General features: G+C 40.4%; 2 protein-coding genes across 5 annotated transcripts in view; both read left to right on the top strand.

Moving 5' to 3' along the window:
• The window catches only part of htr2cl1 (5-hydroxytryptamine (serotonin) receptor 2C, G protein-coupled-like 1), a 132,004-nt gene extending 114,957 nt beyond the window's left edge, over positions 1-17,047 (top strand). Inside the window, exons 6-10 of the mRNA XM_032544614.1 lie at positions 9,040-9,203; positions 10,014-10,164; positions 11,568-11,803; positions 14,023-14,529; positions 14,646-17,047. Coding sequence (XP_032400505.1) covers positions 9,040-9,203; positions 10,014-10,164; positions 11,568-11,803; positions 14,023-14,529; positions 14,646-14,711 — 1,124 coding nt within the window. The 3' untranslated portion in view covers positions 14,712-17,047. The remainder of the gene's footprint in view (positions 1-9,039; positions 9,204-10,013; positions 10,165-11,567; positions 11,804-14,022; positions 14,530-14,645) is intronic.
• Positions 17,048-23,580: 6,533 nt separating this feature from the next.
• The window catches only part of zgc:109889 (wiskott-Aldrich syndrome protein family member 3), a 35,135-nt gene continuing 32,286 nt past the window's right edge, over positions 23,581-26,429 (top strand). For 2 of the 4 annotated variants that reach the window (XM_032544293.1, XM_032544290.1), the window contains exon 1: positions 23,581-23,828. The gene's annotated coding sequence lies outside the window, so the exon portion shown is untranslated. Of the gene's footprint in view, positions 23,829-24,031; positions 24,104-24,204; positions 24,226-26,429 lie in introns of those variants that run through there. The other 2 variants (XM_032544292.1, XM_032544291.1) reach the window with 2 other exon arrangements.

Raw genomic sequence — 26,429 nt, 5'->3', positions numbered from 1 at the left:
GGTGTCCCTTCCCTTCCCAACGTGGCATGTTAGAGCAATCTTTTCAGTTGTTTAATAGCCTGTGTGTGTGTGTGTGTGTGTGTGTGTGTGTGAGTAGTGCCTCCCTTTGAAAAGTGTTGAGGGATCAGATGACTTTTAAAACTTTCCTCGCAGACCTCCCTCTGTCTGTCAATGCTGTTCCGTGCCCTTTAAGACCCGGGAGGGCTTCCATGTCTTAACACGTACCACCACACAAAAAACAGACGTGCACACACACACACACACACACACACACACATAAAAGATTGTCTGAGCATATCATTAGCCTTACGACCACTGAGCCTCTATGCTAAAATCACTGGATAGCACATGGGATACAGGAGATAATTCCTGTATGTAATGCTGCACCAAATGTTCTTTCCAAAGAAATCCTATATTTAGAATATATCTATTTAATCTGATCACTATATGGGCTTTAGTATAAGTGAACTCACTGTTGTAAGAGGTAAATATCTAAACAGTTGCTGATTGAATGTATAAAACACAAAATGTACTTTCTTTGATGTTTAACTAAATTTCACAGCTCTGAATAAAATAAAAATGTTTTGTTAATTAAGGACAAAAGGTTCAATCATATCCATTGTATTAAACAAGTGGAATACATTTAAATATTAAGCTTATTATATCAAATTAGCCACAGCTGACCTCTTGTGCTTGGATACTTGAATACATTTCCCAAAAAGAAGGGGATAAGTGAACACCTGTGTCGCTCACAATACCATGCTATAGATGCTCATTCTAAAGCGGTTACGTGCGGAACTAGATTGAACCCAAACGCAGACCACACAGAGACAGAAATGACAGTTTAACAGGTTCATTGCAATGTCCAAATGGGGGACACAACAGGGAAAAGCCAAGTCCAGATCCGATGGGAATCCGGGGCGCAGAGCATGTGTGGTATTGTTTCTGAGGGTCCGTGTCCAATAACCCAGAGATCCAGTGTGGAGAACAGGAGGTGTGGAGAGCAGGAGTGAAGTGGCAGCAGGAGTCAGGTTCCCAGAACTGTGGCAGACAAAGATTAATCAGGACAAGCAACTATCAAAAAAACTGGTACAAACCTGTAACATTAGCCGCAAGACTAACGTGGTCGTCTTGACCATGATCTGACGAAGAGTGGTAGGTTGACCGGGGAGAGTAGATAGAGCTGCAGCTGAAACCCTGACTCCCGCACACCAGGCGACCCTCCTGCAATTAAGGACAGACCGAGGGGGGGGAAGGAGAGCAGAGACATAGCGCCACCAGCAGCAGACCTAACAAAAGCAGGGTTTAAGTAGTAGTGAAAGCCCTAATTCATGCTATTGAATCAGAAAATTATGTATAGACATATTCACTATTTATATATGAAATATGAAATAATAAATACAGAAACAAATGAATACATTTTTACCTCAAACAAAAAAAAAAGTAGCGGAATTGAAAAAGTGCAGAATGTATAAAAAAAATATACAGGATGTGCAATGGGCGGGTTTAAAGTCCAGTCCAGAATGTGGGTCAATGCAGACTTTAGTGAGTAAGGGTGGGGGAAGGGTTAAGAGTCAAGAGTGGAGGGGCAGTAGCCGATGTCTAGCTGTCAGTTTTGACTTTTCTGCTTGCTTGCGACATTTAGTTTTATAGTCTGCTAATTTGCACACAAACACTTGGTGTTAAGCTGTTACAACAGACTCAGGATGGAGAGAAACGTATCCTCCACTGCGGGGGTCTTCAGTGGTTTTTATGCCAAGGACCCCTTGTGGGAGAGAGGGACAGAGCAAGGATCCCCTACTACATATGTTATTAAATTAAAATGCATATTTAACTTGGCCTACATTAAAAGCCTAAATCCATCACACATATGTTTAAGTGCATAGAAAACTAAGCTATAGAATAATTGTTGATAGGATTTTATGAATCATGTTTCAATGTTAAACACACAGGTGACTGATCTATAGATCTTATAGTGACTACCTTACCTATAGGTCAGTAAACCTATCATTAGTGGGTTTTTTTTTTCAAAAAGGCTGATTTATATTTGCCAGTAATATGTTTGATTCTTGTTAAGACATTTTGATTTTTGAAAAAAACTTTCAAACGTTGCAAAGACACGCCAGATCTAGTCTAGTACCGAAAACATTGCTATTACATTTTTTCCAGTTTTTTTTCAGTGTGCGGACTTTCTCTGCAACTTTTGTTGCTGTGTCTCACGTTATAGATGTGTGCTAAGTATTTTCTGTACTGAATAAACTTTCAGGAGTTTTACTGGCACTTTGAGATTTCAATTGAAATGCAAAGGGCATTATAAATAAAATGATTATTATTACTTGCTACTGTGACAGTGAATATGCAAAACATCAGTGTCCCACCAAGAAGCTGGGCTACTCCCCAACGTTTCCAAGAAGCCCCCTGGTGACAATTATAATGGAAACGTGGAGCGTTTCCTTTTTGGATTAGAACATCTGCTCTTAGGAAACCAGGACTCACCAACACTGAGATAATTTCCTCTGAAGTTTGTTTGCTCCGTCTGTGAAGTTGATTTGTTGTGAGAGATTACTTCTTGAAAGCAGCATTGACAGATGGAGATGATTGACACCTGAAGATACCACAGCAGCACTCGCTCAGTAATGGCTGCTTTTAAATCAGAAGAAACCCCTATTTTGCTGTTGGGATTTTCCTCAACCCTTCAATACTACACATGTGGCAATGACTGAGGTCTGAGAGGGTTTAAAGCGATCAATGCTAAAGGATTAGCAAGGAAACATCCAACAGAGGATTTGCTGTAATGTATTAATATACCATGAAGAGATTATCTGCTTCTTTTTTTTTACCTTTGTTGTATCTAGCTATGAGTTGCTTCGCTCCCTTTTTCTCTTCAGACCACTAAGAACGGATGGATCTGCTCTCAGCTAATGTAAAGTACCAATCTAGACACAACTGTTTCCTCTTTTCCGACAAATTTGAACTGCAGAGTTGTGCATGCACAAACTGCCTCACTCGGTTTTGGTTGCACATTTACAGCTTTATATTGGACTTGTCAGAATAGTTGTTTATAAGTCTTTTGGGACAAGTCGTTTTTCAAAGCGTAGCTCCAACTAAAATGCACCCTAGGGTCTTTTTGTAAATGTACCCATGTCAAACTTTAGTTTAAAGCATAATTAGTTGTTAAAACCTTTCTTTTTTGTAAACTCTGTGTACAAAAACAATGTTCTCACTGCTGGAGTTTGTGTATAGAGCCCCTGGTGATACTTAGAGAAAAGTTTCATGTTGTGTCGAGCCTTCTTAGTGTTTTAAAAATAGGGATTTTAATGCTATCGTAATAGTGCCCCTACCTCTCCCATTCAAAAGGCCATTTGACCAAAAAACAATAATACGGTGAATCTCATATGTGGCGCTTCCGTCCTAATTATGCTTTTAGACAAAAAATTGTCTCGAGTACAGCCACAAAAAGACCCTAGGTTGCATTATGGCGAGTGTTACGCTTTAAGTCAGCACCGCCTTTGTGCATCTTTTAGAAATGTGCAGCTGGACCAGGTGCAGATCAGGGACGACAAATGCTGAAGCAGATGTATTGCTTTGCAAGCGTTGGAAATCTTTCTTCATCCAAGTCCACATTTGCCTTGGTGAACTCAAGACTTGAATGTTTTTTTTTTTTTTTGAGTCAAATCTCAAGTTTTACAGCAACCAAGTCCGAGTCTCAATTCTTAAGTTTTTGATTCATTTCTGACTGAGGTTCTGATAATCACTTCTACAGTTCTGCTTTCTAACATTGATTTTCATGTTCCTGCAGTTTCACAATCGCAAAACCACAGGCCTACAGTACACCACAGCCCGCATTTCAACGACCTAATGTTTTTGTAAAGATTCTAGAAAACCATAACCCTAACCTTAACCCTCCATGGCTTGCTAGCTCCTAACGTAAGTGTCAGTGCTTTAGTAACCCTTTAGTGACTAGGGTTGTTGAAATGCTGTTGTAGGATTGCGGTCCTGAAACTTCAACTTCTTCTTTTGCAGGAACATAGTTTAGTTAATTGACCACAGTGACAGCTGGCATGCTCTGTGTACCCACGCTGTGTCTCAGTGGACTCAGTGCTGAAAATAATCTTAATGTCTTTCACTTTTCCACTTATTTATTCACACCTTGTCATGGGTTGGCAGTAGCTCAGTTGGGTTGGGAACTGGAGGGTCGTTGGTTCAAATCCCCGTTCGTACCAAAGTACGGAGTGTGGATCGGTAGCTGGAGAGATGCCACTTCACCTCCTGGCCACTGCCAGATGCCCTTGAGCAAGGCACCGTACCCCCCAGTGCTGGTCCAGCTGGCAGCCCAATCAATCTGACATCACTCCATTTGTTCATGATTAGGTCCTGAGCATGTGTGTGTATTTCAGGCCTGTGATTACTTACAGAGTTTAAATTGTAATTTCCCCACTGGGGATCAAGAAAAGTTTGAATTATAAATTCTCCAAATAGTTTAAAGGGTTAAAATCAATGAGATGCATCGTAGCTTTCATTTAGATTTACCTGGAAAAAAGCAGATGGATGTAGTTATTTATTCTTTTTGTGTTTTGTATAAAACGTGCAATCACTTTGACAAACACATCATCACACCCTGCAGACATCTTTATTATCTTGAGAGCATCTGTCAGCAAACCTTTGTAGAAACTGCAAGATTATAGCAGGAGAATTTTCTAAGAAGAAATAACACAGGCTTTCTTTTCACAAAAAGTTAATTTCATAAGCAATAACAACACAGTGTCGCCACTGTTGTTAAATTCAGTGTCCAATTCCATCTGCTGCAGCTGTATGACCAGTATCTTAGATACTCACTGCTGTGTAACTTGCATTATTTGTGCTCTTGTTACATTTTGTTTTAGCATTTTCCTGTAATTGCTACATGTGACCACAGGGGCCCTGTGCAAAAGTTACATATTATAGCTTTAATTAGATGTAGTATAAGATACATCAGTCAATTAAGTTTTTAATCACAGAGTAGAATTACTATAGGTAAGATTCATCTAGATTTCCCATGTTCGCCTAAATAAAAATTTGGTGTGCAGTTTGGCACTTTTCATACTACAGGAAGTGAAACTGCCAGAGCTCTGGCATTTGAGCTGCTAAGGGGGCTGTATGAAAAGCATTGGGGTGGGGAGGTGGGTTAAAACTTTCAAATTGCAACACCCTCCCCAGCCTTATGAATATTTTATTTAGATCCAAATGTTGACTTTAAATAACCTGACATGGACCCTCCTGGCATTCTTCATATTTTATTTGGATCTCTTAGACTTTAAAAGAAAAAAACTGCAGTCCGCCTCCTCTCCCCTCAGCAAAAAAACCAAACAACTCTTTTCTGACCTCCCCTCTTGTAATAATATGTGCACAGTCTATAGCCTGCGAATTGCCCTGCAGCTTTAAACACATATTTGCAGGAATTATCTCTCCTCTAGATCACGTTAACTCCGTTGACCATGTATAATAAGTGTCCAGGAATGCATCGCGGTGTTATCAGTGTGGAAATGTGCCCAGGGAAGCATGAACAACAGGCATTTGATACATATTTCCAAAAGATGTATAGTTGTTCGTAGTAAACCAACACAACAAAGTGAAGTGCATTTTCTTCAAAGTTGTTTTGGGAAACCTTCCAGCAGCACTGACAGGTCAGGATGATTGGTGCCTCCAGACACCAGGTAGACTCTTACATCCTCCCCGCTTCCTCTGCAGGCCTTCACAACCCGCTGCTTTTGAATTAGAAGCAATCCCATGTATTCCTGTTGGCGTGTTCCTTGACCCGTCTGGTTCTGCACAGCGACATGCTGCTGTGATTGAGGTCTGAGAAAGCTTACGGCGATCAATGCTGAAGGATTAGCAGCAAAACATCCAACAGAAGATCCTTGCAGCCATTTTCTCTGGTTGTAATAACACACTCTGTTTGACTTAGAGGTTGTTTCTATCCATCAGGATTTGGAGGTCCAGTACAATCGCAGCTTACATAACAGGCCATTATATAATCTTTTCTACTTTATAAGCACTATATAGTCCCTGATTTTGGAATTTAAGTTTTAGATTAGCGCTTGAAATAACTTAATTTATTGCACAGTACTTATTTGATACAATTCATCAGATATGTATTTTAAAGAAATTAAATAGTGTATCGTTATAAGATAAAATGTTGTCACATTGAACAAGCTAATATAACTAATATAAAATAATAGAGCACTTTCTTCAAATGCTACAAGCTACAAAAGACAAAAAAATTGAATACCAACAATAATGTGAAGGAAAACAACTCAATAACTTAAATGATCCAGATCACTAATACAGTCAAATAAGCAGAAATATTCTTGTATCTAGGGAGGGAAGGAAGCAACGAGGGAGGTGAAGAGAAAGCAACTGGGAGGAATGGAAGGAAACAAGGAGGGAGGGAGTGAAGCAAACAAGGAGAGAGAAAGAAGGAAACAAGAAGGGAGATAAGGGAACTGGGAGGAAAAGAAGGAAACAAGGAGGGAGGGAGAGAAGCAATTAAGGCGAGAGAAAGAAGGAAACAAGGAGGGAGGTAAGGGAACTGAGAGGAAAGGAAGGAAACAAGGAGCTAGGAAAAGAAAAACAAAGAAGGAGAGAGAGAAAGAAACAAGTAGGGAAATAAGGGAACAGGAAGGGCAGGAAACAAGGAGGGGAGGAAGGAAACAGGGAGGATAGGGAAAGAAGCAAATAAGGAGAGGAGGAAACAAGGAGGGCGATAAGGAAACTGGGAGAAAAGGAAGGAAACAAGGAGGGAGGGTGAAAAGCAAACAAGGAAAGAGAGAAGGAAACAAGGAAGAAGAGAGGAAAGAAAAACTTGATACCATGTTTTTTGCACTTTTTTCACTTGTTTCACCAATTTACTGTTTCTTTTGTCTAAGGTAACCTAAATCAAACTCCCCCCCCACTCTCTTTTCTTCTCATATTATTTACTTTTCAACTTCCAAGAGTCCCGTCATTATTTTTCCATGAGCTACAAAGGGTGAACATGCAATGCGATTTCCTCTATCCCCAAGCATACAGTCGATCCCTCACGCTGCATTTGCCGGGTTCTCGGGTTCACGGAGTTGTGCGCCGCTCACGAGGGAGCGACATCTTTTAGAGCAACTCCCACCCCGATGGTTTTGAAGCTCTCCCTTTCCTGGTACAGTAATCTTCCTCCAGCAGCCCTCTGAACCATGCTGCGATATACCACAGAGCAAGTGTGTCTCCGTACCGCTGTGGATTTACAAGTAGCTTTGGCTATAGCAAAAAACTAATCTATCACCTAACAGTGTAAAGTACAACCTGTGTAAGGCTGCCAAAAGGTTTATTGTGAATTATGTCAGTTACCCATCAGGCACTGTTCCACCTTGAAGGCTTTACCTACATTAAATGTTATTCTTCACTGCTGTGTATTGTATTGGAATCTCAGAGAATGATATTTCAAAATATAGGCTGTTAAAACCTAAACTTTCTGCACGACTAGATGCTCCTTTTTTTCATTTTGGTGAACCAGCCCTTTAACGTTTCCTCCACACTCTGCTTGAGACAGCATGAGTGATACGCAACTGGACCCAGACCACTGGACAGTCTCGTTATTCAGAATGATTTGCACATCACAGGTTATTCAGACATCCACGGAGATATAATGTTTACAATCTATGCGAACAAATTCCTCCTCCCCGGACAGCATCTGTGCAGTCGATTGCAACGATTGCATTAAAGGAGCCGCCATTGCTCCAAACTGCATTTTGATGTTGGTACGGTCACCGGCTGTGCAAGAGAAAATGATGTACCTTGCACTTAAATGAATTATGTCGGCCCACTCTGTGGGCATGACACGGATCAGAGACGTCCAGTCTGTGGAGCACTTCTGTTGCCGGGAGCTGAAAGCTGTGAAAACCGTGAAGTCGCTTTTCTCCTTTATGCCCTCTATGCTGAAACAGATCACAGGTCAAGGAAACACTTTCAACACAAAACACTTTGAAATCAGAAGCAACACATTAGTTGGTGTTATTACCATAGGCCCGAATATCAGCTCGGCCTCGAAAGGCTTGCTCTCACCTCAGTCTTTTGTCAGTAAGTGTCCTCTAACGCCATGTGATCCATTATACTCTGATAGAGTATAACAATTCTGATTCATGACATGTTTAATAAGTGTAGCTCTCATTTCCCTTCTAATATGTGTTATTCCACAAATTATTCCTTACACTCGTAAAAGAAGTCAGTACAAAGTGCATGTAAATGCCACTTTATTCTCAGAAAGCATTTTCCAGCCATGGTTTACGCATTATTACACTAAAAGGACTCTTTCTTAAGAAATTTAACTATGAAATTAGGCTACAAACAGGAGGTTTTCCCTCCGTGATTCATGATCATAGTTCACATTAAAATCAAACTGTTCCCAGATAAGAAATGACACCATTTGAAAAAGGTTCACATTTGCCGGTTCATACATGTATTTATGCTTTAATGTTAAAAAAATACATTATGAATACTGATAATATGCCAGGAAGACACAACCACGATATTAGCATCAGTATGAGCATTTTGTCCTGTTATTAAGTCACTATTCTTCTTTTTTCTTCAGAACATTGAGTATTTTTGGGAGCATTTTTATTTTTATTTTTGATAGCAGAGATGAGGCTTATACAACATGTGATAAAGGTCCGTGGTCACTGTCGACCCAATAGCCTTTATTGTTCATTCATTCATGTCCATTAATGTTGAGAGACTCTTACCCAGCTATAACCTGATCATTTGGAATTGGTTACCCTATTTTGTACCCTTTCCTAATGATATCACTGATATCTTACCTTAATGTTTTTGCCCCATAATCCTATATACCTTTGTTGTTTTTTGATATTACCTGGTACAAATGAAACAATGTGTTTGCATCAGTCTGTTTGGAATAATCTGGATTCCAAATGAAGCGTTCCTACAGAAACAGAAACTGCATCAAAAGACAAGCTCTCAATCAAATAATTAAAATGAAAGACATTTCTGTCAATCCCCACCTCTCTTGCTCTCTAGGTGTGTCGATGCCTATCCCAGTGATCGGCCTCCACAACGAGGACAAGGTGTTCGTCAACGGCAGCTGTGTCCTCAACGAGGAGCGCTTCATGCTGATTGGCTCCTTCGTGGCCTTCTTCATCCCACTGGTCATCATGGTGGTGACGTACTGCCTCACCATACAGGTAGTCCTGCCTGTGTTTGCCTTCCCAACACTTCACAACCTCCCCCCCCCCCCGCCTCTTTTTAGGCTCGTTCGAGATGAACTGCGCCTCGCCTGTAAAGTGGACGAGAGCAGGCGGCAGCAGCGGGGGGCGGTGACAAAAAGCTGCGGTAAAGTCAGACAGTTTCCATCCGATTCCAGCCGCCTTCAGGCTGGACAGGAAGTGATGAAAACACTGTGGTGCGATTCCGATTTAACAAAATATAATCAGACCCACACATCAGCTGGTACACAGTCTCCAGTTGTTTTAATTATGACAGAGTAGCTGGCAAAGTGCTCTACATGTGATCTGTTGCTGATTTTAATGAACAACAGACTGGAGATGATCCTTCATCTGAACGGATTTATCTCTTTGACTTCTAAACTTAACTATCAGCCTCACAACATGTGTTATGTACAGAATAAGTCTTTAAATCAGACAAATAGCAATTAAAATCCCTCCAATTCAAAAACAGTAAAAAGTTTAAAAACTCATCATGTTGTAAACCATCAGGGTTAAATCACTGAAAGCCGGCGTTTCCCACATGCTCTGGTCCGCCTGGCTCTTGCAGTCGGTGAAAGCAACTGCGACGCCTGCGTCTCAGAACTGCTGCCACCTTGCTCTCGTGAGATTTCCGTTGCCCACGTGTGCGTGACGTCAGAGCAAGTCGGGATCAAGTCGACACAATCTACCGCATGCAACGGCGCCGTCGCCGTGACGATTCTGCGCAGACCTGGCTCATCTCGAACGAGCCTAGTCTCTTCATTGTTTTTCCCTCCCTCTCCTCCGCAGGTGCTCCAGAGGCAGGCCACTGTCTTCCTGTGCGAGACGAAGACTTCCTCCCAGCAGCCATTGCACACACCCGCAATGACAAACACATTGCAGCCTCCGCCCAACACCTTCCACGTTCCCCAGATCACACTTGCTGCTTCAGACTCACAAGGTAAATACTGATCAGCTGAAATTTGGTCTATTCGAACAGAAAAATCACCCCAAAAAATATTTTGAATCAAGGAATTTATAGTAAATATGTGAATCTGTTCAAAGTCATTAATCATCTGCAATACTCATATGTTTTATTGTTATTATAGGAATTGTAAGTAACGACAACAACACTGTTGCATGCACGTGACACAAGCCTTCCGTGTTTGTGCACCGCCCCCTTCCCTCCACCACTCCTCCACGCAGTTGCTAATAGCCAAGGAGGACACGGAGAAGTAAAAAAACATGATGGACTTTTCAGAAAAGGTCATTTTTTACTGATGACACAGATGAGATACAATTTCTAACCACAGCAATGCTTAGAAATACAGATTTGTGGAGCTGGTTGTCTTAATTAGCTTTGTATCAACTTATTTGGCAATGGCTTGAATGTAACAGATGTTCATATATATAAAAACGTTACGCACTATAGCTTTAAAGGAAGGTTAAAAACAACTGTTGATGGATGTGTTTATCTAATCCTTCCAACGTGCCTTATTTTTTCCCATTTCTGGAGATTTTATTCACTCCCCAAGCCTTACAAATGCCCAAATAAACCCATAGAAACGCAACAGGCTTTGCCCCATCCTCAACAGTATGGTTGTGGTGCTTAGCAAACAGCAGCCATCTGTCCGATCAGTTTGGGCAGCCATTAGCTTTTCCAGTCGAAATCCATTTGCATGATGTGGCGGTCTTGACTGTGTTCCCACCCTATCCTCTGGCATCGACAGAGAAAAGTGTGAATGAAACATTCTTATCGCGTTTAACCTTTTCACGTGTCCTCCTCCCTGTGAAATGTCAGCAGCCTTGTTAACACTCAGTCTGACATGCTTTCACACGGTGGGGTGCACTGTGTAAAATATGCAGCAGTTTTCATGGTAACTAAGTTTGAAGGAGTCACGGTGATAACAGACAAATCCCATAATTCAGTGTTGTAGCTGACAAACTTTAGACAAAATCAAAAATGTGGATTTATATCGACGGCGTTTCATTTCCAGTATTGTTCAGGCGCCGCCGGAAATTCTGCCGGATGTCTCACATTTTCCGCCAGATGTCCATTTCCTTTTGGATTCTAAACTCCGGTAGATTTCTGAGGACTATGGTTAACTTCTACTCAGATCTCTGCAGGGTGAATCCAGACAGCTACCTAGACTATCTGTCCAATCTGAGTTTTTTGTTGCACGACTAAAACTACCTTTGAACGTACAGAAACAAGTTCCTTCCTGAGGCTATTAATTAGAGGCACCATGGCTCCATCCGGCGCTTAGCAACGCCCAAGACGACTGATAGGTTTAAAGAAATGGCAATAAACCAGAGCACGTTTTTTTTCTCCCATCCCGAAACGCTCTTACCCCTCCCCCACAGAGTTAAAGGCCCCGCCCCCTCAGAGCAGACGAAACACCTTGAGCTGTCTGAAAGGAGCCGAGCCCAGCATGCTGCTCAGCACCTCCAAGTCAGATAGCATAAGCATCATTACCAGCTCGGAGGTGGCGTCTCAGCTCAGCTCGCCAGCAGCGGGACCGGGACGGAGCGACACGTCGGGTTGTCACGGGCGACGGGGGATGATGCAGGCCATAAAGAACGAGAGGCGGGCCTCCAAGGTGAGAACAAAGAAGGGGAGCTGAGTGCCAGTCAGGAGATTTAACGTACACTTGTTTTTTAGGGCCGGGAGACAGACAGATAAATACGCTCAGAGGTAAAGATGGGTATGAAACTACAAGACTCCTGCGGTGTCTTCGGCTTCAAGTATCAAATTACGCTGTTGACACCTACAAGGTATACTCTGATCTTCTTTGGCCTCATGATGAAGGACCAATATTTAACGCTCTGTGTGTAGTGTCATCAACATTAAATGTTATCAAATTTGCCTGGAATACCGAGAAAGACGCGTCCCTCCGGGTAACTCACAGATGTTCCCGCACAGTTTCACATGTCCCCTCTGGAGTTGTTCAAAGAGCTCATGTTATCAAATCCAGACAGACACAATGTGACTCCGGCAATGCTTCAAGCTCATTATTTTCTTCTTTTTTTCTTTTCTTTTCTTAAAATCTATTTATTTATGGAAATTACATAGAATAAAATGTATATCAGTAGAAAACTAATAATTTATACATTTTTTTTCCTAACCTTTTTCTTTAAACATTCATCATAAACATCAATATTCAAAATGCTTGGAACTAGCATTACAACACTACAAGTAAAAGATTAAGAGTAAAGTCAAATGAAAAAATCAAATAATAAGAAATGTAAAACACACAACACAAAAAAATACACAAAAAAACAAGGGAGGGGACACATCGAGGTATCATATCAAAAGGCTTACCGTTGTACCGTTCTTCTTCTTACCGATCTGGAATTATTAGCATTCACATTTAATTCCTTAAATTTGACAAATTAAAGAATGAAATGAATGAATGAATGGAGTACTGTCTTACACAGCAGATGAGAGAGACATGCCTACTAATTCTCCACTCTTTTTTGTGTAAATTGACTAGTTATCTAGTTATCTAACCCTAGTTAACCATAACCCTAAGCCATAACAAAAAAAAATCTTAACAAATATCCAATACGTATCAGGACTGGGTGTTTTGTCCTGACAGGAAAAAAACATTTACGAATTATACCTTAAGTAATCTTAAAATAAAGAAAACATTATGCCGGGAGTTCGACTTTGTTCTTGATATTTGGACAATACAAACATGTGTTGACAAACTGTTGATGTGGAAAAATAAAGGAAATTTGTCTTGCATTAAAAAAGCGGTTCTTCTTACTGATGCCTCAACAATCCAAAACCTAAATTGTGACACACTTAATTGATTATATGACAGACATTACGAGACAAAACAATATCTAATTAAATCATATTCAAAATAAGAGTCTACTGTTTCTTACCAAACAATATAATGTCTTCGATCTAGATGTTGATACATGATAATAACAATAACCTGAGTAAATCATAGCATAAAAGTAGGTGTTTTTATGAGCATTTGCGTGTGTACCGCGCATTCTCAAAAAACAGTGGAAATGTAAGGTCGATCATATGGGTTCGGACTCGAGATCTTTTAAGTTCTCAAAGTAGATGGGTTACCATCTTGAGTAAAGGTTTTTCATTGACCCGCTCAACGTAAATTAAATTTTTTCTAACTAAGCAAGAGCACGACATCCTCCCGCCAACAGGCTAGCGATGGAGCTGTGGTGGATTTCCAAGCAAAGAGGTAAATGCAATAACGTCGGAATGGACTCTAGTAACTGTTTCTGAGGGAATACCGAATATCAAGGGGTTCGGTTTGATGGTTATATTGAGAGTCTCTTAATATTACTCTAACAAAGCCTTTAAGGGACGGACAGGACCAAAAAGTGTGAGTAAGATTAGCGATTCCAATTCACGTTGAATGAAAACCAAAGCAATCTTTCACCTAAATTGAAAAAAAAAAAAAAAATCCTAGTAGAAGTTGCACACTGACAATGATATTAAAAAACAGCAATCTATGTACGAAGCAGGCATTTCAATTAGAGAGCATTCAATTAGCATTTTAAATTTTCCGAAATGGAAAAGGTTCATATTGAAACTTATTACTTCAGTCTCTTAACTTTAAAACTGTTTTCCATTGAAATAAATTTGTTTTTAGTCTTCTAGGATTTGAAACGTCCATTGATTTGTTATCTTTTCTTCCCTTGTTTTTTCCTACCTTTTATTGGCTTCTGTCTCTTTCATTTAATTTCTTTGCTTATTTTCTCCTGTCTTGTTCATTTCTTCTTTCTTTCGTTCTGTTTACCTCTTTTTACTTTATGTTCTCTCCTCTTCCCTCTCTCTCTTCAGGTCCTGGGAATCGTGTTCTTCCTCTTCCTCATCATGTGGTGTCCCTTCTTCATCACCAATGTCACCTTCGTCCTGTGCCGGGGCTCCTGCAACGAGTCGCTGCTCAACGACCTCCTCAACGTCTTCGTCTGGGTGGGCTACATCTCCTCTGGAGTCAACCCTCTGGTCTACACCCTCTTCAATAAGACCTACAGGAGAGCGTTCTCCAGCTACATCAGGTGCCAGTACAATGTGGGGGCCAACGCAGCCGGACCGAGTTGCAAAACCCTCCTGGTTCCCCCGCCGTGCTCGTCGCACGCCGTGACCCCCCTGCTGATGGGCAGTCACGGGAAAGCCGGCATGGACCGCAATAGTAACTGTCGCAACGGCGGTAGGGGGGACAACGGGAGGCTGACGGTGGACCCGGATGACATGACGGATGATGAAACACAAATCGGAATAGTGTCGCACAGCCTGTCTGAATGCCACAACATTGACATGCTTTCGGAAACGGAGCCGGAAACGGAGGTGAAGCAGGAGCTGTCACTCATCAGCTACAGCCCCACCTCCATAGAACACACCAGCAGCGTGTGATTGCGTGTTTTTGTTGTTGTTTAACGTCTCCCTTTTTTTTAAACCTGCAGACGCTGGGCCGAGCGATGTTTCGACAAGCTGGTGCTGGAAGCCTACAGCGTTTTTATTGGCTGTAAACCTGCAGTGGGTCCTTTTATTGTGAAAGGACTAATCTCGGTTGAGGAGCCTTATCCCCAGCCTGGAGTGCACTACTTAGCAATGTATGAGAGAAATTAGATGAAGAGAGAGCCTCTGAGATGAAAAGGTTTTGGAATGAAAGACAATATTTAATGTCTGTTGTCTATTTGCCGTCAAAATGTTGGTTTTTCGTTACAAAAATGGAGGATAAACGCTGTGCATGGCAGCCAGTGGGTTGTACTTCATGGGGGGGGGACTAAGGTACCAGCTGAGATCCAGACAGGTTTGGAGTGCATGTGATAAGTAGTCATTGAAGAGCTTATTGTCATTGTTGACCTGTTATGAAGTCCTTCTGATGCAGGTTACAGAGTCGAGCGCCCGACCGCTGACGTCGACGGGGTCAAACCACGACTTCATGCCTTCACACTAAGTCTAAAATGCAGTCCGAGCTCTGGTTATGTGGATTCTTCTCCACACCAAGCAAGCTAAACCAAATCTATTTTTGTGCTGGTCAACTAGCGACAGTCATAAAAATATACCTGAATGAACCTTTCCAGCATGTATAATGAAACTATTCAGCCGACAGAAAGGGGATTTCACTCGAAAAAGGGAACTCACTCGAGGCAGCAGTCAAAGTTTGCCTGAGAGGACCGAGATGAAGGAATGTACAACGATCACTGGTGGACTCGCAGTGCCATCTGGTGGTCGCTCCACACAGAGAGGTCACCTCCCTTGGATCGAACAAGGGGGCTAAAAGAGCTAAAAAAACATGGCGCAGGCCTTTGGTCTAACACAGCTGTCAGCCTCTTGCTTCTGATGACCAATACAACCATTTAGGAAAGAGTTAAAGCCCCAACTTCTAAAGGTTTTTACCAACAACAATCAATCAAGTTTCAAATAAAAGGGAGCAATCTAAAAGTAAAAATGTGAATATTAGGGTGCACACAAAGGTTTCTTAGATGTCATTCTTAAAAGGAAGAAAATACCTAGATTAGCCATCATTATCACTGATTCGCAATCATAAAATAATAGAAAACCTCCCCAGCTGTTGTCAAATAACACTTACCTTTATTTTCCCTAACCTGTGGAATTTTGGATGGATCAGCAATCAAGGACATCTCTATGTCGATATTCCCCAAATCTAATAATGGAAATTTAGCATATGCATCTTTGAGTTTGGTGTCGTACAAGTCAACTGCTTAATATACATATCATATATTATCAGATTACATATCAGAGTGGCCACAGCTGCAGGGCAGAAATCTGTTTGAGATTCACAACATCATCTCTGAGGGACACGAAATGAATGGTTTTTATTCAACCATGAGATCGGTCATTTCCTCTCCAAAGACCCCTCAGCCCAAATTTGCTAAGATGATACAGTGAAAGCCAAAGAGAACAGAACATTTAAGCAATAAACTTTGGATTGAAATAAGTTCCATCAGAGCCCTATGTTAGATGTATGCTGTGACGGTGGGTTTTAGGATGAAAAGCGCACCAACATCTCCAAGAATTGCAGTTTTGACCCCTAACTTGATGGTTACAAACTTTCTGATCTCTGACTGCTTTACAACAGATTGGGCCTGAGTCACCACTGTGACTCCAAGACCAAATAGCTTTAGATTTCATCTGTCGCGTAAAACGGACAGAAAGTCAATACGCTAAGAGACAGGTCCCTGAGTTTATCAAGACAGGTCAGTAACCCTCACAGCTAAGTCACGCTGATTTTCTCGCCCTCCCACATTTTATCGACATCTGACAGGCGGCGGAATCCCCTCCGCACTGCATCTTCATCAGCTGAAATATCTGCAATGTACTGCCTTAAAAAAAGACTTCAATATTGTGTGGATTTTGAAGGTGTCAAATTTAGATTTCTTAGCAACAAGAGAAAATATAAGAGATATAACCTGAAACTCATATGCATATAGATTGGCTATGTAGGTATAGTTCAATAGAAAAAAAGTCTGTGTAAAGTCTTGATTTGAGATGTGGGCAATTAGGGGGTCCAATGAAAGATGCTATTGAGTTGCATTTTGGGAATTGTTGTGTTTTTGGAGATTGAGACTAAAAGTCAAGATATCTCAGTCTCAGCTGATTTGATTTTGACCCATCTTTGTTTGAGTTGTCTCTTTTGATTCTCTGACCATTATGGAAGTGCAATACTAAATTGCTGGGATACCCCTTTAAATGCAAAAAAAAACACTGATTGACACATTTAATTACTAAGTTTACCTTCCAGCCTAGATTTTTTCTTAACAAAGTCACTTTCCCCACTGATCAATAATTAAGTTTGGTAATACTCCCTACAGCCATAGAAAAGCTAAAATTACAAAGGTAAAAATTATTTTTTTTACCTATAATCCCCCCTTTAAAGTCCAAGAACAAAGGTCAAAGCTTCCACTGGACCAATCCAATCCAGAGCCTGAGGTCGGCAGCCACCTCTGCATACAATTAGAATGAAACATAAGTACTGGGAGTCCCTTCAGTCTAATTCTGTGCATCTCTGTATAATTCATCCAATATTTGTATGCTACAGACTTACACAGTGGTCATTCGCACCACTTCTCTCTTCTTTCCACAAGGAGAGGTCTAAATGAGCTAATGTTGGCAAGCCAGCAACCAATGTTTGGCCTACGAATATCATGCATGTTTGAAGTGATGTTCAAACGGTCCTCTCTGCCTCACTCAGTTTTTATTTTGTTCTCTCTTTAATGCCCGAAAAGAAATGAAACGGCGCAGGGAGGAAAGAAAGAACAAGAGAGCAATCAACAAAATGCACATTGCAAATAGCTTGCAAATCCTGCAGGCGTTTTCATCTTGATCAAAATGCAAAATATCAACAACACAAACATAAACAAGATAAAAACTGAGAGAAAATGGAGACGAGAGGACTCTGTGACTTAGTTGGATGGGTTGTGTTTGATCCATCCAGATGTGAGCAAGCGAAGAGCTACAGTCAGGCCAGCCAACTCAGTATGTCGCAATGTAATAACTGTATGTTTCCCGTGTACCTGTGTGTGTACCAGGCCTGGCTCAAATTGCTATCTGAGATTGATTCAGTAACTTTTCTGTGTTTTTATTACTCCTGTCTGGCGCAATTGATTGAATCGGCTCGTCCCTGCCGATGCCAATCCTGTCCAGCTCGTGGTCCAGACGGATGGAAGCAATCACTCAGAAAAAGTGTCTGGAGGGGTTTCAATTAATAATTCGATCCAGGTCTGGTGTGTATAGAAACAATTGGAGCCGTTTAGTGACAAAGTTTCACATTTATAAATTTGAGGGGGGCTGATTTGGGCTTTTTTTCTTGTTTCCAGGCAGCACTAGTTCGAGGCATGAACCGCTTCAGAATATTATACGGGGACTTTGAAAATGGTCTGACTCTATGATGTTTCTCGCTCAAACAATCAGAGTATATGTACTCGCTTGAAGGAAAAATCCCCCTGGTAATTCTTCAGCACAATATTGAAAATTGAGACAGTATAACTAACCATATAACCCTCCATAAAAGCACAACTTGTCACTTTTACACTTGGTTTTTTTGTACGAAAAAAATAAGATATAACATGTTAGTTACTGAGCTTCGGAGGTGTTGGTAGGCACACCTTTTTTTTTTTGGAAAGAACCAGGCTTATTGATTGTAAGTGTACCTTCGCTGTTTTTATGCTAAGCTAACTATCTGCTCATATTTACATTTATATTTCCTTAGACATGAGAGTGGTGTCGATCTTCTCATCTAACTCACAGCAAGAAAGTGAATGATCCCTGTCTGTCAGTGGGAAAGGTAGATGGATAACAGACGTAGACGTAGCATTTTCAAATTTTAAAAGAGCTCCAAGCTATGTCGCACGTTTAACGCGGTCTCTCTACAGTGTGTTTAGGGGACAGGCAGCTAGCGGATAGTGAAGAGAGGTTTTCTGTATGTGACAAAAAATGTATCCTAAAAAATGCGGGACATCGCTTAGAGCACGTCTAACGTAAAAACACCTCCACATGCTGAGTTTCATAAGGCATGGCAAGCAAACGTTTGATTCCAACTGATGGGACCTTAAGATCCTATCGTCCGAACTGCCTTTCGACCCTGCAGCTGTCTCGTTCAGCTTCCAAAACCTCTGTCACTAAACGGCTCGGAGTATAGCCAGAGCTGCAGGTTGTTCAAGAGTTTGGCAAACACAACTTGTCCAATGCACCTTCCCTGCATTAAACATCGACTCTTGAACCCTGAGGTGTCATTTGCATTGCTACAGACCGGTTGTCTGGTTTGTCTCGCTCTTGTGGGATCCGGCGCTCATGGGTTAGCTATCTTTTTATGTGTTGAACTTCATTCTGTTATGCAGTGGCTGTTTTTTTTTACATACCATTTTAATTGTAAATGTTTGTCTATGCTACATATTGGGTTTATACAATGAGTATGCCGTCATCCACACAATGTTTTTTTTTTTCTGTGTGATGCTGCTATTTATTTATTAAAATATTATTCTAATGTGTGGACAATTGTCTTATTTGCACATAAGCCTTCCTCCTCTCATACAGTTAACAGCTACACACCTAGCTGTGACATTTGGGGAATTGAATAATGGAATTGAATAATACCAGGAAAGGCCCCAGCTCCCTGCGCTGGCTACCCAGTCCTTTCTACTATTATGTTCTTTTATTTTGCCAATCAGTGGGAGCTTTTATCCAAAGTGCTGCACAGTGCCACGAAAAGAGCCGAACCTGGCGCTTATTACACCCTTAGCCTTGACTATGTCTCAGTGCCATGTTTTGCCTATTGAGCCATTCAGGAAACCCTCATGATATGAGTACTATACCCACGCTGGCAAAGTGAAGTATGCTTTTTTTTTTTCTTTTTTTTTTTTTACGAGCCGCTCAGTGTGATGCAGGTAGAGTTTAATTACACAAAATGACCATAAAAAAGGGTCTGTGCAGGATTGCAAATGACCATGATTATTTCAGCAGATGCTTAGACTTCTTACAAACTACACGTCATTCAATGCTTGTAAAGAGACTTTAACCCCACATGCATTTCACTCTTTTAAACAATGACTAATGTTACTGTATTGATATCAGAAGGCCTTTGAGGCCCAAAAGGTAATTATCAAATGTACTACTGTTAGATTTTTGTGGAATGACATACAGTTCAGTGCTACCTCTTCTGCTGGGATTCGAAGCCATGCTTGCACTTCTACAGGCCACAGTTCACCGTGCCACAGCTTTTTGGTTTAACCCTCCTGTTTTCCTCCGGTCAAATTTGATCCGTTTTCAAAGTTTTTGTGTCAGAAATGTGGTTTTCTTTTAACTTTTCTTTCGCCCCAAAAATAACATGGCTGGTTCCATACAACGCTCTTTCCAAGTGAAATGAAGGATCAGATCTCTGCTTTTATTGATTTTGGTTTTATTCAAATGTATAGCATTTGAAAAAAAATTGAAATGGTTTTTAAAACAGTATCCTGACTAAACGGGCAACATGTACCAGACTGTGATCCACTCAACATCCTCTGATCTCAACTATTAGTCAAAATAATTCAAATTTAATTGTTTTATACAATTATTATTGTTTTATAATAATTTTTTCCCTTTTTTTAAACTCAGGAACTAGGTATAATTTCATAGAGATGAGAATGATTGACCAGAAAGAAAGAAAGAAAGTAAAACCGGAGTTAATAAATTGGAGTGAAGTTAGCTAATATGATCAAGAACACAATCCGGAGATAATTTAGACTTAATACTTTATAAAGTGGCAAAACAGACGGAGGACAACACAAGGGTTAATCGCTGTTCTAATGGGCTGCAGGGTGAGGTCGACAAAAGGGAATAAATGACTTACCTTTAAAAAGCAGAGCTCTGTGCAGCTGGTCACCAACCAGGTGTGATTACCACAGAGATCCACAAGGTGGCACTACAGTAAGCCAAAAGCCAAAGCATGCAATCACAATCAACGGTAAACGGCTATAGAGCGCCAGAGGAAGCCCGATGTGACAGCTTCTTGCTGTACTGGGTCTGTTATTTTAGGCTTTCTTTGCAAACTTAGAATTTCAAACCAGGGTGTTTCTTTCCAAGCGTTTCTTTGTAGCATCATCTTAAATCAGCACCATGGACAGCGACAGAGGCCCAAGCAACCTGCAGGTGGAGATTCCTTTATCACACACAAAGCAACGGCGCCTCCAGGTGGTGGAGTAGGGAAATGGCAGGACTTTGTGAGGTGACCTATGTACTGTGCACTGGTCCTATTAAAGGAAAAATGTGCAGTTATAGAGGAAAAATAAAGGAAAAATGTAAAGTTATAGTTTTTTCCGATATTTTAATAGTTCTACAAGTTGTTGGTATGAGGGTTAGCTAACAAGTTAGTGTTGGGTAAATAGTTGTGAAAGATGGGCCTAGATCTACTGTGTTTACTGTAAACCATAGTCTGCAATAGACTAGACTTTGTTCTGCAACATGTCTTTTCAAGTGCAATGTTTATATAGGCTACTGTATAACATTTCTTTACCTTACTTTATTTATTTTTTTAAATAGATTTCCATTACATTAATACACATATTAGAATATTTTAGGCCTATATGTGTACAAATTAAAATCCCATTCTATTGTTCAGAAATTCTTTATTAGGAATAATCCCTTGAGATGTGACATCTCGTTTTCGAGGGGGTCCCTAAAGGCAAAGAAAATATACAGTACATTCACATTTAGACAAGACAATTAACAAAACAGCTTGAGGGGAATAATAAAAAAATAAAAAAATAAAAAAAATAAAAAATAAAAACATACACCCCAAACATACGCACATACTGACAAACAAAAACAAAAGCTCTCCATCACACCAAAATCACCCATATCCTTCCCATTCCAACCAATAAATATTAAACAAAAAAAAACAGTTATAGTTAATAATAATAACAGTTTGAGAAAATAAATAAAATATACATATAGTATGTACAAATATACACACATAAATATACATGCGCACGTACGTTTACACAGTTACTTACAAATATATTCATATATACACACACATAAATACATGCATACATACTGTACATGTACATACATATAAACAAACAAAAACATTTAAAAATAAATAAATAAATTGTATTAAAAAATTTCAAGAACTTACATGCCCTTTATATTAGAGGAAAATTACGTCTTTTATCTGGTATCTATATCCATAATTATTTAGGTGGATGGACGCCAGTGAAATTAGCTTGTTCATCAGGTTTTTTCTGGTGATTATTTTGTCACTGTATTTCGTTTACTTAAAGCGAAATGAACCTCTAATCCACACGTGTTTTCCATGTCAGTGCGTCTCCTCAGCAGGGCGCTCCCCCTCTGCCCGTTCGTCCATGATGCTCGAAGGAGTGGGTGGTGGCCTCGGCTATCACCGGCTGCAGTCGCAATGCTTCGGATACGCATGCGCCGTTTCACCGATATGCTGCATCTCTTTGGTTCGTTTGAGCCGCGTCAAGCTAGCGTGAGGTACCACTAACTACAAACACCAGCCGTTAAGACATTTAACGTTCAACACAAAGGCCCTCTAATATTGCACTACTACAATTGTGTTTTAAGTATTGATATGACTGTAATGTGATATTCGGAGAGATAACTCATTGCAGTAATAGCATTATGTGTAGCGGTAGCGGTTGGTGGGCTAGCTAGCAGCTAACGTTGCAAACAAATCTGTTTACCTTCACTTCTCCCACAATATTGCAACAAGAAATGTACAAGCAAAAGGTGAGAATTTAATCAAATAAATTGTAAGATACATAGTTAAAAATGTATGACGATAAGCCGTGCACTTTTGTAAAACTCAGTTCTTTGAAGTTAATATGTAAGAGCCTATTTCAAGTTATTCTTGTCTCCTAGCCCATAAACCGTGCTACTTATAAGTTTAGGAACCCATGCTTAAGTTGAGTTAAAAGAGGAATAAAAAAAGCATCTTTTGGAAATTGATTTTAATTCTTTTATAAAAAAAATAGGAAAAATTCAACCTTTATGGACACCAATTTTCTTTGTGAATTAATACTGTATCGTAAATTAATAAATCTTCTTCCTTAAAATACAGGGTGCATCAGTATACACACCCCTATGTTAAATTCCCATAGAGGAAAGCCTTTATTTTTAAAGGCCAGTTATTTAATGGAGCCAGGATACTATGCATCCTGATAAAGTTCCCTTGGCCTTTGGAATTACACACACACACACTATTTTAGGCCAAGGGAACTTTATCAGTATGCATAGTATCCTGGATCCATTAAATAACTGGCCTTTAAAAATAAACGTTTGCCTGCCTCTTTTTCCTATTTAATAAAAAAAAATTAAGGCCTTAAGATCAATTTCCAAAAGATGTTTTTTTTAATTCCTATTTTTAGTCAACTTCATAGCATGGGTTCCTTAAACTTATGAGCAACATTGTAAGGGTTAATCTACAACATAGAATGGACATTTGCAAATCAAACGCTTTTCCCATGTTATTCTTTAGTGCATAACATGTGGTAAAAAGTTAACGGGTTAGAGATGGCCCTTTTGGAGAAGAGACAATTATATTACTACTAATATTTATATGGTATAGTTAATTTATTTACATAAAATAATAGTTATGGTATGTGTTCATTTGACAGAGACCACACAAATTATCTGAAGATAATTTGCAGCTGTTTAATAGGCTTTTTAAGGTAATATAGATCTGGATGAAAACAATAGAACAGATCGAAAAAAAAACCATCTTGTGTAGGTTAACAGTTTAGGTGTAGTTTGTGTTGCCTCTTTGCGAACTTTAATTGAGACTTTTATTTTGAAATGTGAACAGGACGTGGTCTTTCTTCACACTGGACTGCAGCTTGACGCTCGTCAGGTCGATGAACGCTGCCTTGGAAACGACATATATCCAGTCCACGCAGCTGGGTCGCGAGCAGGACCCAGATTTCTTCACTTCAAAGGCTTCCGCTTCTTTTCCTCCTCCTCCTCCTCCTCCTCTTCCTCCTCTACCAGCACCACCACCTTTCTCCATCCGTCCGTCGAGCTGCGAACATGGGCCTTCGGAAATGAAATGCGGAGCCGGAGAGAAGCAGAGAGAAGCATTTAAGTAAGCGAGAGAAGAAGACGGGGACAGAGACCGCAGCCAGGTAAATCTATTTGAATTTTAAATCGGCGTTGCATTTGACAGCAATGGTGTGGACACATGGGAGCACGTACGGGGAGGGAGGGCGCGTTTGTTATTGTTTTTGCATGGCGTACACACGCAGAAAAACACAATGCACCCACAATATTTGTAGAGAGGTGATGGGTTGAGCTGCATGCTTACTAATTAGCGCCCATTTTTCTGCAGGCTGAAGCCGAATGTTCCTCCCATTTTCACTCCATTTTCTCCTACGACCGACGTTTCCAACGCACTGGTCAGGTGCGTCTCCGTTCCGCCCACAACAAAATGTCACCAGTTGGTTTAATGTGGCATAGGATTTGGCAGGGAACGAGCTTGTGGCTCGATGTCGACTAGAAAGAGCAGTGGAGCTTGTATGGGAGGTGTGTAGAGGATTAGTCTGTGCCAGAACCCTGTCTGTCTGTCTGTCTGTCTGTCAGTAGACTGATAAAATAGCCTGTTTTTCACATGGGATTTAGTGTAGAGATATATTAACTACAGAATGAACACCTGTACATGTACCCTATTCTGTTAGAAAATATCCCTATAGGTAGCTTTATTTTTTAGTCATTAAGAATGCATTAAATGCATTGATGTATTCTGAACTACGCATTAACTGTATTATTTTTTGTCATGGATATGGAAAATTAGGCCCTGTGGATTTTTTGTAGGGCCTATTTCTAAAGTAGCTTGTTTTACTGCTCTTAATGTTGCTCCTGTTGCTCATACCTCTGCTAGTAGATTCCCTGTCCTCAGCTTGGAAGAGGCCTGCTGAGATCTAGCTAACCTCTGCCACCCACAACAGTAGACAGTAGCATTTGTGCAGATTATAATACATGCATGGTGTTTTACAGGGAAAAGGTGCGCATGACATTGGTGCAAACACTTATAATCTAGGGGGAAAACGGTGAGAAATCAAGCACTTGTCGGTTTGAATTTCTGTTACCAGAGAGGTAATCCGCTATTGCAAGCAGTCCTTTTATCTGATTCAGATTTGTGTGTGTTAGCAAAGCAGCATTGTAATCATCATTGTTACAGGCTGGGTTGTCAGATTTGATCAGTCCGACTCAATTAGGTGATTTTGATATGTTGTATTATTGTTTAAGCCATTTAGCAAAAATGTTGATTATTATTATTATATTTTTCAAATCTGCTCCTTTTTATTTGTTTAATAGTTATGTAACTTAAATTTATATCTTAAGATGTTGCCTGGTACCATGGGACAGACCAAACCATCCATGGATTACCCCAAAATTATCAGCACATTGACCAACCATGATTGCTGGGTTCAGCTCAAATTCAGGCATCAAAGCAGGACGGAGAAGTCCTACTCTGTCATGTTTCGTATTCATGAACCTCCCTGCACTGATCTAAACCGTTGACAAAGTGAGACTTGAGATGTGCAGTGTTAGCCTGGCTCCACCCTCCTACATACTGTACTTCCGCTCAATTTTCATTTTCTTTCAGAATTCTGTCTGGGTTCGCGGTATTTTCGCGGGTTTTCTCCGGTGCAATTTTTACCGGTCCAATCAGCGAGCAGAGGGAGTGGCTAAGAATAATGACGTTGAGGTTGTGCGCTAGTTTGAGTTGTAGTTCCGTAACGGTGGAGGAGAAAGATGCGAGCGAAGCCTTTCGGTCTGTTGTGGCAACGCTGCCGAATATCCAGACGTTAAAACCCGAGCAAGAACAATCTTTGCTGAGTCTTGTTGGTGGTCATGATGTTGTGGCTCTCCTCCCCACGGGGTTTGGGAAAAGTTTGATTTTCCAGTTTGCTCCATCAGTGGTGAAGGAGCTGGCTAAGGCTAACGCTACCGATGCTAAGCCGATGTCACAACCAAACGATAGCGATTGGTTATGGCAGATCCACATTCAAGGAAGTTAACACTTGTCAATGGAGAGTGGCCCTACTCTCTGTCTGGTAGGACCAGGCTAGTACAGTAGGGCAACAAGGGAGAAAGTTCATCACTAGATGTATTTTTTTAAATGGTTTTATTGTAATTCCTTCACTTAATTTACAATCCATGACCGTACACTCGAGTACAATTTTCATACCTTTGCAATTTCTTTTTTCTTTTCTATTGCTATATTTATATATGCACATATCTCTGCAGAAAGTGTATGACTTAAGTTAACACAATGTATGTTGTTTTCCAGTGCTGCTAAATTAACTAAAATCTCTGATTCTAGATAAACTGTTTTCAAAATTGTTTAAATATTTCCATATTTGTTTTACATAATATATATTCTGGCACATTAGACAGCTTTTAAGGTTTAAATAGAGCCTCATTATTTGAAAAATACTTGCATTGCAACTTAGTGTAAAAAGTCATTCAGCAGGGTGTTCAAACCCCTGTTTATGGCAAGTAGCTGCTCTGCAGTAGTGCCCTTGAGCAAGACATTGAGTCCTTCCTAGCTCTGTTATTCCTAGCCTATTGTAGATCTTGGCCTATGGTCACCCTGTTGCACCCTGTGTTGCCAATGATCTGCTTGCAAGGGAACCATTTGACATGGAAGTCACTGTAGAAGAGGGTTGTAATAGTTCTTGCTTGATGATTGCTAAAAAACAAACTCAGGGCACTCATTAGTC

This window comes from Etheostoma spectabile, chromosome 19 (genome assembly GCF_008692095.1).
Source record: "Etheostoma spectabile isolate EspeVRDwgs_2016 chromosome 19, UIUC_Espe_1.0, whole genome shotgun sequence".
Taxonomy (NCBI): Eukaryota; Metazoa; Chordata; class Actinopteri; order Perciformes; family Percidae; genus Etheostoma; species Etheostoma spectabile.
This window is presented reverse-complemented; position numbering and strand designations above follow the sequence as displayed.